Here is a 15582-nt window from a genome sequence, read left to right on the forward strand (position 1 = left end):
ATGCAGTTACACGACCCCAGGCGGGTCTCACAGCTGACACCCTTCTCGCTGACCGCGCCGGGAGAGGCCACAGCCGCTATTTCGGACACTGCGGCCGGAGCCAGCCACGAATGATTCGTGTGAGAAGCGCCTCCCGGCCCCGGCCGGCCCCGGCCCCTCACGGCCCCTCCCGGCCCCGCCCCGCGCGCGCCACGCCGGTCCTGCAGCGCCCCCTGGCGGCCGCGCGGGGCGCAGGGGCCGGACCGAGGCCCGGGGGAGGCGGAAGCGGAAGCGGAAGCAGCGGGAGGCGGCAGGGCCGGAAGTGCCGGAAGGCGACGTGTGCGGAGCGGAGCCGGTGCGGGATGGAGGGGCTGTACCAGCAAACCAACAAGTGCGTGAGGGGTGTGGGGTGTGAGGGGCTGTACCAGCAAACCACCAAGGGCGTGAGGAGAGTGGGGTGTGAGGGGCTATACCAGCAAACCAAGGGTGTGAGGGGTGTGAGGGGGTGTACCAGCAAACCAACAAGTGCGTGAGGGGTGTGAGGGGCTGTACCAGCAAACCACCAAGGGCGTGAGGGGTGTGAGGGGCTGTACCAGCAAACCACCAAGGGCGTGAGGGGTGTGGGGTGTGAGGGGCTGTACCAGCAAACCACCAAGGGCGTGAGGGGTATGAGGGGCTGTGCCAGCAAACCAAGGGTGTGAGGGGTGTGAGGGGCTGTGCCAGCACAGCAGCAGTTGTCTGAAGGACCGGAGGCAGACCCGCAAGCCGAGTGTACGAGGCCGGGCGTGCGGGAGCCCAGGGCTGACACCCCACAGATGTCAGAGCCCTTTAGAAGCGTTTCCCCATCAAACCCATCCCGGAGCGGGGCCCCGTGGGGAGCAGAGCCCCGAGCCCCGTGTGCCACGTCAGCCCCGAGGACTCGGCCGGGCTCCGCCAACGGTGATTCCCGCTTATTGATGTAGGTTTATATAAACGCCCGTTTATAAGGATTTTTGCAGCAGGGTCCGGCTGCCGCAGTTTAAACCATCTCTGGAGGCGTTTGGCTCCTTGAGGATAAATCCCACCTTTCACAGATAATGCCAGTCTGGAGAGGGAGGTGTGGTGTGGGAATTGCAAAATAAGGCAAAAGTTCTCGTGGTTCTGTTACTAATCCATATAGAATAACTCACGGGAAAGGGGCCAAAGGACGCAGTTAAGCTAATATTGCACATCTCAATGGTAATTTGCATCTTTGTGGGGCTCTGTTAAGAGAGGTGGGGTGGCAAGAGACTTGAATTGAATCTGGTGTTGAATCATCATTTTTCTGTCATTAAATGATGATACAGAATGACCCTGTAGGGAAGAGCAGGACATCCTGCTGGAGATCTGGGAATGCAGGAATGTAACAGCAGCTGTTATGGATATGGTTGTCATGTTGTACCCATTTCTGTAGTGCCTCATTTTGTGATTATTAAATGGTTCAGGTTGGAAAGAACCTTAAAACCCATCTAGTTCCAGAGGAATTTAACAATCATCAATATTTTTTTTTCTTTTGTTTTTCTGTGCCACTGCTTGTCCGACCACAGTAGTTTATTCTTATAATGACAAGCTTTTAATTTCACTTGATGCCTGTGAATTCACACGTTGTGGGACAGTGAAAATCATTCCTTATTCACCTTCTCCTCTTGGGTGTCTCACCACTGTCATCTCCAAACAAAGCTGAACAGCTGATTCTTGTAGAAAAGCTGTTCTTTGCTTTTTGTAATCTTCACCTTGATTTCTGTTTTTAAATAAAGTTACTTTTGAGGTGCCTATGAGGTGAGAGCACATTTTGCTTCCTGCTGAGGACCTGGGTTGGTGGGCAGGGATGGGCTGTCTGCTCTGACACTGTTGCTGATTCCTGCGCTGTTCTAAAAAGTGCATTTCAGTAAAAGAAGCTGAAAAGTGAGGTGCAGAGCAATGGTTTTATGACTGTTAACTGACTTCTGTGTTCATTTTCTCTTTATCTCCTGACAGGCAGGTCCATGAGGTCCAGTCTTACATGGGGCGCCTGGAGACTTCAGACAAAGAGTCAGTGCACTGTAAGTAAGGAGAGGGAGGGAGGTTGATTTAGTTTGCATCTTTAACCTTGTATGCCTTCTTACTAAATTTACAGTTAGTATTGGAACAAATTTAGCTCTTGAGTCATTGTGATCAGCTGCTGAGACACATCACCGATTCAGAATGCATTGAAATTGTGTTGCTGTTTCACTTCAGTAAGGTGATGTTTTGTATGATGACAGAGCAGAAAAGACAGGACAAGAATTTGCTTTATCTTCCTGTTACAATCCTTTAACTGACAGAGTGCTTGCTGTGGATGCTTCTTTAACGTTGTGGTAGAATTACAGATTTTTGGTGCTGTTAGCATTTGGAGCTCATGGTCAGGGTGTCTGTGCAGGCCTTCAGCACAAACAGATCAAAACCCCCACATTGATGCACACATGGAAGATTAATGAACACCTTGGCATGGGCAGAACTGCAGATTGAGAGCATCTCTGGACTGGTTTGTTAGAAGCTCAGAATGCTGGGAGGTGTGGCTGTGCCTGCCCTGCTGTGTTGTTATTCCCTCATCCACCAATTGGCATCTTTCCCCTAAAGATGCTCAGTGCAGTTTCTGGGGAAGATGCTGTGATTTTGTGTCAGGATGCTCCTGACATTCCTGCTGCATCATAATCAGAACCTGTCATTCCACCTGCTTATGGGAAGTCAGTAGAACCATTAGGTCTGAAATTGTCCTGGTAAATTTGGACTATAACCCTGTGCTCATAAATGTCTGTAATAATAAAATGCTCTGATATGTGTGGTAGGACTTTTTACCCCAGTGCAAACTTGGCACATGTATTTTGGACCTGTGTTTGAACCCTTAAATCCTGCATGAGTCACTAATAATGGGTTTCATCAGGAACTTCTGAGGTGAAAGGACACTGCATTGACATGATGCATTTCTGCTGCACATGTTCACTGACTTCTCTTACCTTAAACACATTTGTGAAACATGACTGGGGTCTAGGAAGGGCTGTGATAAATTTTCTATCAAAAAATAACAACTTATTAATTCTGGTTGTGGTTTTTGTGGTGTTTGTACTACTCCTTCTACAATGCCAGACTTCCCAGACTGCTCTTCTCTGGGGGTGATTTTGAAAGTCCTGAAAATTAGTATAATTTGCCCTTTTGCTTCTATTGCTTGAGACCATTTCAAGAGATAGAATTATGTAGTTTACAGATTTTACAGTCAGTTCACCAGTTTACATAGTTAATAAATTAATAAATATATATATGTATTTCTCTCTCTATAAAGATACTAGTCTGTATTTCAGAATTTATGGAAAACAGGATTATTCATGGTTGAAGAGCAGGAATAGGGGCCAGGAAATCAAACTTGCAGCCTCTTCCAACTTAGAGCAAATAGTTCCCTCTTGCTCAGAAAAGTGTGTAGTGGTGTAGTTTGGTTTGACAAAAGTTGCTGTAACTCTCTGTCAGCTCTCCTGTGTTGAGTTCACCTGCAGTAAATGCTGGAGAGATGGATTAGGACAATTTGATTGATTTGACTCTGGATGTGAGTCAGTTACTCTTTGTCTGTGTGACATCCAGGGGCAAAGATGAGGTCTGTGCTCTCTGCTTCTCTGGGTGCTGCTGAGTGTGGTTTTCTGTGAAGTCCTGATATGTGGAGTAGTTGGCAGGTGGTTGATGATGCTCCTCTGTGTTCTTGTGACAACAAATCCTGCTGTGGGAGCAGGAAGGGGCTGCAGGGGAAATGTGGGGACTTGAAATCCTAATTCATGGAGCTGATGGGGAAAGAGACTCAGATGTCTGGAGCGAGCAGGGACTTTCCTAGCTGCCTTCTCAGGAAGAGAGAAAGGTGAGAGTGTCAAATTACTGAGCTAAAGAAGTGACATTTCATTATAGTTATAGTTCTCAGTTACCTGATTATTTTCATCCAGTAAAGATTTACATCTGTCAGATTTTACATACTGCTTTGAATGCTTTTGAGCATTTGCCTTCATCAGATTGCAGTTGTCTAATTCAAGTCAAATCCTGTTTTTATTTCCTTGCAGTGGTAGAAAATGAGATTCAAGCAAGAATAGACAACATCTTCAGCAACTTGGAACGTCTGGAAATCCTGTCCAGCAAAGAACCTCCCAACAAGAGGCAGAATGCCAAACTGTGAGTTCACTGCTTTGCTGTGATTGTGCAGGGTAGTCTTTGTAATTATTTTAATTAAATTTATTGAAGCCCTTTGCCTTTTGATTTGATAACTGGAATCTTTATTTCAGTTATTTGCATAACTGATCTCTATGCTCTACAGTAGTAAAATTGAGGCACAGAGGCAAAACCACTTTCCTGCATTTAACCCCAGGACCATGAGAATCATTAACATTGGAAAAAGCCTCAAATATCATCAAGTCCAGACTGGTGATGCAGCTGGATTCATGGCTCTCTTCTCAGATGAGCAGAATGCTTGGATGCTCTCTCTGTCACTTACTTTTAGTGACATTTGTGGAGGTAGAGAGTAAAATTCCCTCATTTGGTGCCATTTTCTCTGAGCCATTTTCTAAGCTGTTGGTGAGTGAAATGAAGAGGTTTCTAAAGTGAGCAATAGTTTGAGCAGGAGGTTGGACCACAGACATCAAGACTTGCTGTTCTTAATTAATTCAGTGACTCAGTTATTGATGTTTAGTCCAAAATGCCCTTGTAGGTAGTATGGGTGGATTTCATGTCGCCTGTATTAAGGAAAGAGGCCAGTATCTGAAGTAGTCATCATTTTCTTCGTAGAATCCTGGAATGGTTTGGGTTGGAAGGGGCCTTAAAGATCAGTTCCAACCCCTGCCATGGGCAGGGGCACCTTCCACTAGACCAGGATAATCTGGTGATGAAACATTAATTTTAATCAATCTTTTTATCAGGGCCAGTGGAGTTCTGGACATGATTTGTTTCAGCCCAGTGCAAATGTCTGAGGTGTCTCCTATATTGCCCACTGACTTTGGGGCTCCTTTTAATAAAACCTCAAACTTCAGAGCATGATGCTAACTAAAGAAACTGGAAAGCATCATTTTTATGTGAAAGGGTGGGGGGGGGTGGTGTCATAAAATAGTACCTGTACAAATCCTACCATCTTTCCAAATCTGTGTTCAATGAGGAATGGATACAGTTATATAACACCTGAAGAGACAATCCATGGGATAGGATGTCCAAGACAGCTCTGGAGTTCTGCTTCACATTCTGTCATTAGACAGGAGGCTAAATAATTGATTAAAATGAATAATCACCTGTGAAGTAATCACCTGTGTAGTAGAAAAATGAGACAAGGAAGATGTAGGTGTGGAATTTCAGCCTAGCATTGGATGTCCTGTGTCTCGTAGAGAAGTAGAACCCATCATTTCTCGTAATTCATTGCTGTTAATTTATGGTGATCTTTTGCTTGTACAAAAAGCACCAGAAAATCAGAGTGGTTTTGTGTTGCTGGTCCTTTTCAGGCGAGTGGACCAGCTGAAATACGACGTTCAGCACCTGCAGACAGCCCTGAGGAACTTCCAGCACCGCCGGTACCTGCGGGAGCAGCAGGAGCGGCAGCGCGAGGAGCTGCTGGCCCGCACCTTCACCACCAACGTAAATATCCCTGCTTGGGCTCTCTGTGCTCCAGCAGCTCAAATCCAGCAGGGGGGAGTCAGGCAGCATGTGAGCTGCTCTGAGTGTGAATGAAGGTAGAGAGGAATCAAAATACGTGGGGATAGAGTACAGCTCTTGTAGGAAAAGCTGGGCTCTTAAGCAGGAAAAGGCTCCAGAAGCTGCTGCTCCTGTTTTATCCAGCACAGTTCCACCTGGATTTACATAGCAGTTGTAAAAGGGTCAGTGAGGTAGGTACCAGAGTGTACATTTCACTTGGATTTGTGTCAAATGTCTGCCAGATCCTGAGATCTGTGAAAAGCCTGACTTTTACACACCCCACTGGCAGCAGGTGTCAGCACACTTTGGTGTAGCCAAACACAAATGACACATCTGGGACAAAGACCTTTTTGCCTAGAAATGAGTCAAAACTTTGTAATAACATGAATGTGTTCAACCTGTTCTTGTTAGTTCCTCCACTAGGAATTCCCTCCAGTGCAAATTCCTGGAGGAATTTTGCTCAGAATAATGTAGGCTTGCTTTCACTTTTCTACAACTAAAAAGATAATCTTGTGTTTGATTTGTTTTTTTGGGTTTTTTGGTGTTTGGTTTGGTTTGGTTTTTTTTAATACTATTTTTAAATTTTCGTTTGATTTCCCTCTTTATTTCCCTTCTTTGTTAAAGTCATCTCACCTAACATTCATTATCTGTATTGTCAGTCATGTTCAGGGCAAGAAAGAAAGAATGTGAGCAATCCTAATTAGCTGAGATTTGGACAGTTTGATGCATTTCTCAAAGGCTGCCATAAAGATAATGTCTGGTATTTTGTTGGCTATTTCAAAATTATAAACAAGTCTTGAAAGAAACACTGCAATTTGTTGTTTTTAAACACTGTGGTGTTTCCCTGCAAGTAGGGACAAGTTTTCCTACAGGAAAATTTGCTGTTTAGAAACAAAAGGTGTGGAAGCAGAACAGTTTTAAAGAGCAGTAGCAAGCTTACAGATGCAAAATATAAAGCAAATGGGTTATTTTCTCCTTCAAATGTTGAAAGGTATTGTAGATGAAAAAAAAATACACAATTTGTATTTCTTTTTAGCTTGCTACAAAAATGTGGCTTTAAAATGATCCTTTAATAGAAAAATGATGCTTTATTTTCAGTTATCAGCCTCTCTTGGTTACAGTTTTCCACAGTTCCTATTCATATACTCCCCTATTCTATCAGAGATGTCAGCTGGGTGTGTGAGTAAATCACTGGAACATCCAGAACAGCTTCCAAAAGCAGTGTAGCAGTGTTCTGAACAGTTTGCTTAATTCAGAGTTAAAATGGTCTTTATCTTAAAGCCTCTCCTTGTACCTGGAGAAAATCACAAGCAGCAAAACAAAGCCCTGGTGCCATCCCATCTCCTTGGGAGGGAGGTCACAAATCTACTTCCCTATTTTTACTGCTGCCTAATAGTGGATAAAAAAATCCTTGTACAGAAATGCAAATCTGCCGGTTTGAAGGTTGTTAAACATCTGGAATGAGCCATTCACATGGAAATCTAAGTGCTTCTGCTCTTGTGTGAGCCTTCATTCACAGGTGAGCTGCATTCAGAGTGGCCCAGGTGTTCTGTCAGAACCCCTTCATCCAGGGCCCCTGGGACCTCTGTCCCTGATTCTTCCTTCACAGTGCCCAGGCTGGGCAACACCAGTCATTGGGTCCTACATGGCATTTTCAGATGAACATTTGGGGTTTTTACCAAAGAGTGTTCAGAGTACATTCTGCTGTATCTGTGTGTCTCTTGCAGCTGCTGGGCACATGGAGTGCCCTGCATTCACATGACTGAATTCTGCCTTTGGGTGCTTCTTGTTCTGAGTACTTGGAGCAGGTGATCAGTGTTCCCAGCACTTGCCCCTTACCAATACCCCAGTTCCTGCTCTAAACCATGTGGGAATAGTGAGTCATTTCCTTGCCCCTGAATTGTGTCCAGAGAACAGCAGCCTGGAGGCCTTTGGTAGACAGGGGTGATGCCATCCCTGCCTTCCTGTGCAGTCCAGATTAGAGTTTTACCCTGTTATTTCCATCTCAAGATTCCCAGTTCCTAGTTGAGAGAATGCATCTTTTCTGGAAAAACATGAAAATACTAATTTTTCATAATTTTTTTTTTAAATAGGGTCCTGGGTGATGAGTGAGCCAGTACTGAGGGAACCAAGCTGTTTGTCCTCACTGCCAGAAATTTGCACTATTTTGTAAATGTTTAGAATGTCATCTCCAAACATTTTTTCAGGCCTTTTGTTGCTCAGAAACGTGGTGTGAAATCTTCCACAAGTCTTTCACTTGCAGTGATCAATGACTAAACACCTTCTTGGTGTTTAACACCTTGTTAAACACCTTCTGCTAGCTTTGATGTTCTCTCCTGCAGTACTCTTTCCCACTGAGATTATAAAAATTCTCTGCTTTTGCTCTTTCCATCCTTGTGATCTCATTGCAGTTGAGCAGCTGCTTTGCCTTTTGGCTTCCTCCCTGTCTTCTCTAAATGACTCTTTTCACTCAAATACCAATGTTGTATTTAAAATCATTATGAAAAGAAAGGTGTAAGCACAGTCCTCCCAGTCCTGTTGGGTTTTGGCCGTGTCTGCTGGCGCGTGTTGTGTTTCTGAGTGAGCAGGTAACCGAGTCCCTGCTTTCCCCACAGGACTCTGACACCACCATCCCGATCGACGAAACCTTGCAGTTTAATGAATCCCTGCAGAGTGCCCACCGAGGCATGGATGATCTTATTGGCAGTGGCACCAACATCCTGCAGGGGCTGAGGGAACAGAGAGTCACATTAAAGGTGGGGGCATCATTTTTTACCAGAAAGACCCCACGTTTTTCTGTGTTCATGCTGATTAGGCTAAGTAAAATCAATATATGTGTTGTTTCAATACATTGCTCTGAGCTGAGGGTGCTGGAAAGGCCCAAACTTCATTTAAACAACTTGAAATCTTTACATTTTACATCCTGTTAGTAATACTTTTAAAATCTCTTGGGACTGGGTGCCTTCACCTGTGGGGCAGCATCTGGAGTGCTGAATGTTATGTTTGTTTTTCTATGGTTGACTGTTGTTCTTTTGTTCAGGTTCAGGAGAGGCAGTGGCATGGCAGGGAGATGTTGGTTCAGATGAGCATCACTCAGAGCAGCCACAAAGCTGGTATAGAGCACTTATGATTAAGATTAGTAATAATGATAATGTACCTTAACAGTCCCTTCTTCCGTGCTCATAACAGCTGCATTTCTGCATGTCTCTTCATAGCAAATATTTGTCTTTTATTTTACAGACTGCTCAAAGTGATGTTCAGTTCTGAGTGAAAAGCTCAAGGATACCAAAAAAAAAATTAATAAGAAGTGTATGGGGAGAGACTGGACTTGTGCAAAATGCAGGGAGATGCCTGTCTGTTGTATTCATCTTCTGATGGGGATAAGTGCTGTTCTGTTTTGTGATGCTGCTTTGTTTTGGGATGTATTTTCCAGATTTAGGCATTTTTAATGATATAAATCCCAGATTTGGTCATGTCTGTCACACCTGCAGCTCCATGGTGTGGCAGGCAGTGCAAGCCTGGTCTGCACTCCAGCTAGCACTCGGGGAGCTGAGCTGGGCATGCACGGGCACTTTGCTGTCCTGACCCTAGGGTTCCAGGCTGCCTGGTGCTCCCTGGGCCCTGCACAGAACCAGCACAGGGTCCGAAACCTCCAAGGCCTGCAGCTCCTTCTCTGCTCCCTAGTCTGGTGACCAGGCCCTGCACCCATAGATCTTACATGGAGACATTAAGGCAAAGTTTGAAGCTGAGTTCTTTGCAAGATGAGGTTTAGCTTCTGGTTCAGGTCACTTGTTCACTGACCTGCTGAGTATGGATTTGTTTTAAGACAAGGTCCATTACTAGAGAAACCTTGAAGAAAACTCTGTGGGTTGTTCTGTGTTCATTGCAGAGGAATGGTGTTGCTGAGCAGTTTGGCCACAGGAGTGTTGGGGAGGGGTTCTGTTGCCAGCTCATGAGGGAAAGGCTGTAAGAACTCATTGCTAGTGCTGCGAGAAGATTGGGGTTGTGCATGCTTTTCCTGCATCCCTGAGAGGATTGTAGACATTTGTCCACTGTGTTGAGCACTGAGTTGCTTTGGTGGCTGATCACATTGGCCTGGAGCATCCAGTCATCAGTGTCCCTGTGCTGTCCACAGGGAATTGGAGTTGTTTCTCCAAGCTGGGAAATCACTGATGCAAGGTAATCTCTCATGAGGGACTGGATGAAGCACATGGATTCTAGAGGGTTCCTGAGAAGGTGCATCCCACCACAGGAGGGCTCACCAGTGCCATAGAGGAGCCCTGACAGGGCCTGGTGCCCTGCAGAGATGAGGAAATGCTGTTTCTTGTAGTAGCACCAGTCCTGTGTGGCTGCTTTGGCTGGCTGGCAGTGACTGCCTGGTTCCTCCTGGCTCTTCTCCAGCCTTTGCCAGGCACCTGAGCTCTGGGCCAGCCCTGCAGTAGGGAACTGCTGGGTGTCTGTCCATGGCTGCTGATACTGTCTGTGCTTTCAGGGCTGTCATGTCCTGGGTGTTCAGGGAAATGTTGCTTCTCCCTTGCAGGTGGGGGAATTTCTGTTCATATTCCTTTTCCCCTTAACTCAATTTTTCTTACACTGACACAGACTTTATTGCCTTCTGGCAGAAGCAGCTGGTGTAGAGACAGCTTACAAAGAGAAATGGGTTAATGTGGAATTATACAACATCCCATGTTGGAAGGGCCTCCCAAGGATCATTGAGTCTAACTACTGGCCCTGCACAGACTCACAAACAATCCCAGCCTGTGCCGTTGGTATGAACTGTACTTAAGCAAGGGGAGCTCTGCACAAGACCTTGGCTGGTCATAGCTCTTTTCAGACTGTGACTGGAACAGGACCAGGAGAACTCTTACTCCTCCCTAAGGAGTGCATTTTTCTGAGACACTTTTTATCTTGTCTCTGTCCAGATTGTTTTGTGTCTTTAACCATGTTCCTGTTCACATGTATGAATTAATTAGTGCAGACATCCAGTTGTTTCCAGGGTCCTGTGGAATGGTAGGGACGGTTGGCTGAGAGAAGTTCCATGGATTATAATCCATCACTCGCCACCCATGATGAAATACTCTTGGACTGTGGAATAAGAAGGCTCAGAACATGAGGGTGATTGTGTCTTTGCTGTGTTGTTGTCCTCAGGGCACTCACAAGAAGATCCTGGACGTTGCCAACATGCTGGGCCTGTCCAACACGGTGATGCGGCTGATCGAGAAGCGCGCCTTCCAGGACAAGTTCCTCATGCTGGGGGGGATGGCCGTGACCTGCCTCATCATGTTCCTCGTTGTGCAGTACCTGACATGAGCTGCTGACCTCCTGCAAGAGGAGTGTCTCCAGGACTGACTTTCCCCTGGGTGCTGCTTTGGATGAGACCTTCCCATGGACTTCAGAGTTTACAAATCCCACTCGGACAGTGTCACATGGAAAGCACGTTGAGAAATGGATGTGTCAGGGGACTCTGTGCTTGAGAACAGCCCTGTGAAAATAACCTCTGGCTTTTACTGCTCTCCCCTCAAGCCTGCAGGTTTAATGGTCTGGTTAATAGGAAGCAGAAGTGAACATTGTGCCCAGCTGTAGGAAGGCAGGAATGTCCCTTTGGGCACACAGGAATGGGAGGATGCAAAGGCACAGCCTAGGATGCAGCAAGTCTTTCCTGTGCTGGCCAGCACTGACCTGACCCCTGCATTTTGCAGTGCAGGAATGGCACAGAGAATTTCACAGTGTTCATGGGCCTGAGTTCAGCCTGTGGGACTGAGTGTGCAAAGAGAGTTGGGAAGTGAAGGGCTCCCATTTGTGGCTCTGTTTGCTTGGAGGAGGAGGAGGATTTGTGGGGAAGAGTCTTAGAACACGGTTATAACCTCAGTTAACACACTGTTAACCAGCACAGATCTCTCTGGTTTAGGCTGAAATGCTGTCTGCTCAACTGAGGGATGTTCTAGTACCTCTCTCTGCCCTGCTGCTTCCCAGGGGATGCTGAGTGCCATGCACCCTCCTGCTTCCACTGGGATGCACATCAGGCCTGTGGCATCTCCCCGGACCTCCTGCCAAATCCAGCCTCCAAAACTGACATTTCTAATGCTGGAGCACAGAGGTCTGGGGAGCTGTGTTCATTTCCTGAGATGCTGTGGTTGGGTTTGGGGCTCTAAAGCTGGAACTTCTGAGTGGATGGAGCAGGTGAGTCTCCCTGTACTCCCTGGAGGTGTGGGATTGTTCACAGGGCTGGAACAGGTTCTTCACACCTGGATGGTGGGATCAGCACAACTGGCCTGGCACTGAAAATCACCTTGGTCAAGAGACTTTCCTCAAGTTTGTGCCTTGGGATGGTGACGTCCCCATCCTTGGGAAGGGTGTTCCCCGTGTTTCCCTGTGCACCTGTGGAGTTACTGTGAAGGACAGACTGTGTCACCTCCTGGGGGTGCTGCTGGCTTGCACTTGTCTCTGTGGGGTTGTTCCTTATCCCAGTGAAACTTGGGAGCTGTGAGATACTCATCTCAGTCTGGCACTGCTTCCCCTGCAGCCTGGGGTGTCTGACATTTTGGCATCATCCATTTTAATCACCCTGCAGATCCATTCCCATCCCCATCCCCATGTGTGGCAAGGCTGGAGCATTCCCTGGTGTCACAGTGGCACAGATGTGTCATATCCAGATGATGTGGCCTCGTGCTGGCAATTCCCTCCCTGTTTCCTCTCTGGAATGGTTGTGTGTCTCTGGATTAGTAACTAATCACACATTCTACATTCTGTCCTCACTGCACTGAGCTTTGCTTTCATTATGTGGCCTGTTCCAAACTGGGAGAAAGGGTTTTAATAACTGAAAAAATTTTAGCAGCAATTTTAGGGAGTATGGGCCATGGGACAGGGCCAGGCTGGTGACCAGAGCAGGGGTGGGGCCCAGCCAGACACCCAGAATGACCAGTGGCCCCTTCTCATGGGCCATGTGTTTGATATTCTGAAATGTTTCCTGCTCTTGGAGTTCCCCATTTGTCCAGGTTTTCCAAGGAAATACTGTAGCAGAGCAAGCATGGAACTGTTTTTCATTTGAGCCCAAGGGAGTAAGGAATTGAAAAGAGGGAATCTGCAGTGATGGAACATCTGTCTTGCTGTGTAATAGAAATCATAAATCCAGATTTGTCTGAAAATTATTTTGGATATGAAATCTGATGGATTCAGCCCTTGAGAGGGCAGCTGAGCACTTGCAAGGGGTCCATGGCAAATCTCAGTTCCAATGAACTGATCCAGTTCCACTGGATTTTACAGTGTTAGGGTTTAGGGTTTAAGGCTGTAATTGTTTAAAGTTTCTGTAGCTGTGACTTGGTGTAGCAGGGTTTGTCTTACACCAGGGTGGGACTCTGGCTAATCTCTCTCCTTTTGGGCTGTGGTAGGAGCCGTAAGATACTTGGAACTGGATTTTTTTGTTCTGTTTCTGAGCCTAGCTTGGCATTTTAATAGAAGTTTTCCTGTTGATTTATTTTGCCTCTGGAGTCTCCTTGTCCTTGCACAGGCTGATTTCCCCTTGGAGAGCCAAGTGTCCTTGCTACCCTTGGCATCCAAAGGTGACACGTGGGGCTTGAAGGAACCACCTGGGGAACTGGATTTGGGGACATGTGACATCAGACACATTTGTAGTGCCTGTAAAGTCCAAAGATATTTCCAGGGGCATCTCAGGTGGTTTGTGTGAAACCTGAAAGCCTCCACTGCAGTGGGACGTGGCAGGGACAAGGATGGTTCCTTCAAGCCTCACATCTCCCCTTTGGATGCAGTGGGAAATGAGCTGGAGCCCTGGTGGGATTGTGGTCCCTGCCAAAGGAAATGAGCTGGAGCCCTGGAGGCTTTGCTGCTGTAGCTTGGTGGTGTTTCCTTCCTCACCAAACACCTCACTTCTGCTTCCAAACTGTGGCACGAGTTCCAGTTCTGGGGTGAACTGCTCTCAGGAGGGGACTCCGTGGGAATTCACTTGCCTCTGGAATAAAACTTTTTACCAGTATTTTATACATAAAGGAGCAAGGGTGGGATGTGATTCATGTGATATTCTGTGAATAAATTTTTTTCAACCAAAATGAAAGGTTTTTTTTACCTTAGCCAGCATGTTGGGGCTAAAATAAACAAGCATTGATCCTGGTTCACTGTGGATGGAGGAGGGGGTCTGCAGGGAAGGGGGCCACAGGGATGCTGTGGGGGGGCTCCCATTTGGGTCACAGTAGGAAATGGGTCCCACCACACGGGTTGGAAGGAGCTGGGAGCCTGTGCTGGACCCCTCTGGTCAGACTGGTGGGATGTGCCAGGCTGGGACAGCCCCAGAGCTGGTGGTGAAAGAGAGCTGGAAATGGGTGGGTGATGGAACAGGAGTGGGGGACATCTGGGGGCACATCCTGGCCCCTGCTGTGCTCTGCCCACTCCCCCTTAGGTCCTGAGGGGCCAGACCTTCCTCTTCCTCTCTGCCTCCAGGGATGCAGGTGAGGGGCTTTTAATTAAGAGAAGTGAAGGCAAAATGTGGCTGTTGATAAAAGACACTGGATTTAAAATGTGAGATCAAGGGGTTGGATTATCTTTCTCTTGCTCTTCAGTTCTGTTTTGAAGTAATTCCAGGCCCCACAGCTACAACACACTTGTTAAATCAGAAAACACCCAGCAAAGAATGCAGAAAGTTGTCAGTGCTGTACGTACGATGCAGAGGTGGGACCAGCCTGTGGCAGTGCTGGGATGGGGCTGCACTAGGTTCTGCTCAGGGTGGGCCCCTGAGGGGCTTTGATACTGTGAGCAGCAGCTGGAAATAGGACTGATGCTTCAAGAGTGTGCTTGAGTGTGACTGAGCATGTGGAAGAAATCCAGGAAAGGTTTTATGTCCTGGTTTCACCTGGGATTGAGTTAATTTTCTCCCCAGCAGCTGTTCCCAGGGTTGTTTGGGATTCAGTATGGGAACAATGTTGATAACACACCGATGGTTTGTGTTTTCTCTAAATCAAGGACTTCTCAGTTTCCCAGGCTCTACCAGTGAGCAGAGGCTCAAGAAGCTGGGATGGAGCAGGGCCAGGAGAGGTGACCCAAACTGGCCAAAGGGATATTCCACACCACAAAGAGTCATTCCGAGTACATGAACTGTGAATAATGGACTGGGAGGGGTCAGAGGGTGCTGTACTGGCCAGAACTTGTCTGTCTTGGGTTTTATATCTCCCCTCTCTCATTATTTTTTAATTATTATTAATTATGTCTAACTTTGTTTCATTTATTAGACTGTTCTTGTCTCAACCCTCGAGTTTTACTTCTCCCCCGTCCTGGTTCCCTCATCTCCCTGGCGGGGGGGGGGGGGGGGGGCCGTGAGCTGAGATGTTTAGTTGAGGGATGGTTGAGAGGGAAATATTTTTAAACAAAGAGACTAAACCAGTCAGTATTTGAGCACTTAAAACAAATGAAATGGGGGTAAGGTATGTGCAGAACAGAGGGGGAGATAATGAGTGATAAGTGATGGTGATTGGGTGGGACAGATTTAATTTAGAAGGAAGATAGTGTAGATAAGTACCAGAGGATGTTTGTGCTTGGCCCAAAGCCTGCTCTGTGCCTGCCTCTCCCTGTTCACTCTTCTCAGGTTAACCCTGGAATGTTGGAGCACAAGATGTGTTAAAAATCACTCTCCTTTAGTGCAACACACAGCCCCTGGTAACACTGCCCATTGCTGGAAGTCTCAGCTGGAGGAGGAAAATGTCTTCCCGGGCTGTAAGAGGTGAAGATGTTGTGGTTCCCCAGCCCCGTGTAAAGGGAAAAGCTGTCAGCTCCCTGCTCCTGCCTCACTTTTTCTCCCCAAGGCCTTTGAGTGATGGAGCCCTTCCCTACCCAGCCCCAGGAGTGCTCCCTGCACCAATCCCAGGGATTCCTGGCGTGGAGTTTCCCTCTTCCCTCCCAGGCATCGTTGGGTCCCTG

General features: G+C 47.0%; 1 protein-coding gene across 12 annotated transcripts; it reads left to right on the forward strand.

The window, feature by feature from the left end:
- Positions 1–208: 208 nt before the first annotated feature.
- Positions 209–13724, forward strand: GOSR2 (golgi SNAP receptor complex member 2). Of its 12 annotated transcripts, none has more exons than XM_086864504.1 (7): positions 317–431; positions 636–937; positions 1975–2039; positions 4053–4161; positions 5472–5604; positions 8277–8417; positions 10810–13724. In XM_086864504.1, exons 2-7 carry the CDS (start codon positions 795–797, stop codon positions 10969–10971), a joined length of 753 nt encoding a protein of 250 aa, XP_086720630.1. In that variant the 5' UTR covers positions 317–431; positions 636–794; the 3' UTR covers positions 10972–13724. The 12 variants fall into 12 exon arrangements, with proteins under 12 accessions (XP_023798439.1, XP_023798442.1, XP_086720633.1 ...); XM_086864506.1 differs by having other exon boundaries at positions 326–465; positions 682–937; XM_086864505.1 differs by lacking the exon at positions 317–431 and adding an exon at positions 471–517.
- Positions 13725–15582: the final 1858 nt, after the last annotated feature.

The sequence above is a fragment of the Cyanistes caeruleus genome, chromosome 27 (assembly GCF_971803275.1).
Source record: "Cyanistes caeruleus chromosome 27, bCyaCae1.hap1.1, whole genome shotgun sequence".
Taxonomy (NCBI): Eukaryota; Metazoa; Chordata; class Aves; order Passeriformes; family Paridae; genus Cyanistes; species Cyanistes caeruleus.

Coding starts and splice junctions, on each gene's coding strand:
- GOSR2 (XM_086864504.1), top strand. CDS start 795: ATGTCAGAGCCCTTTAGAAGCGTTTCCCCATCAAACCCATCCCGGAGC. Junction 938..1,974: donor GGTGATTCCCGCTTATTGAT/GTAGGTTTATAT, acceptor ATCTCCTGACAG/GCAGGTCCATGAGGTCCAGT. Junction 4,162..5,471: donor AAGAGGCAGAATGCCAAACT/GTGAGTTCACTG, acceptor GGTCCTTTTCAG/GCGAGTGGACCAGCTGAAAT.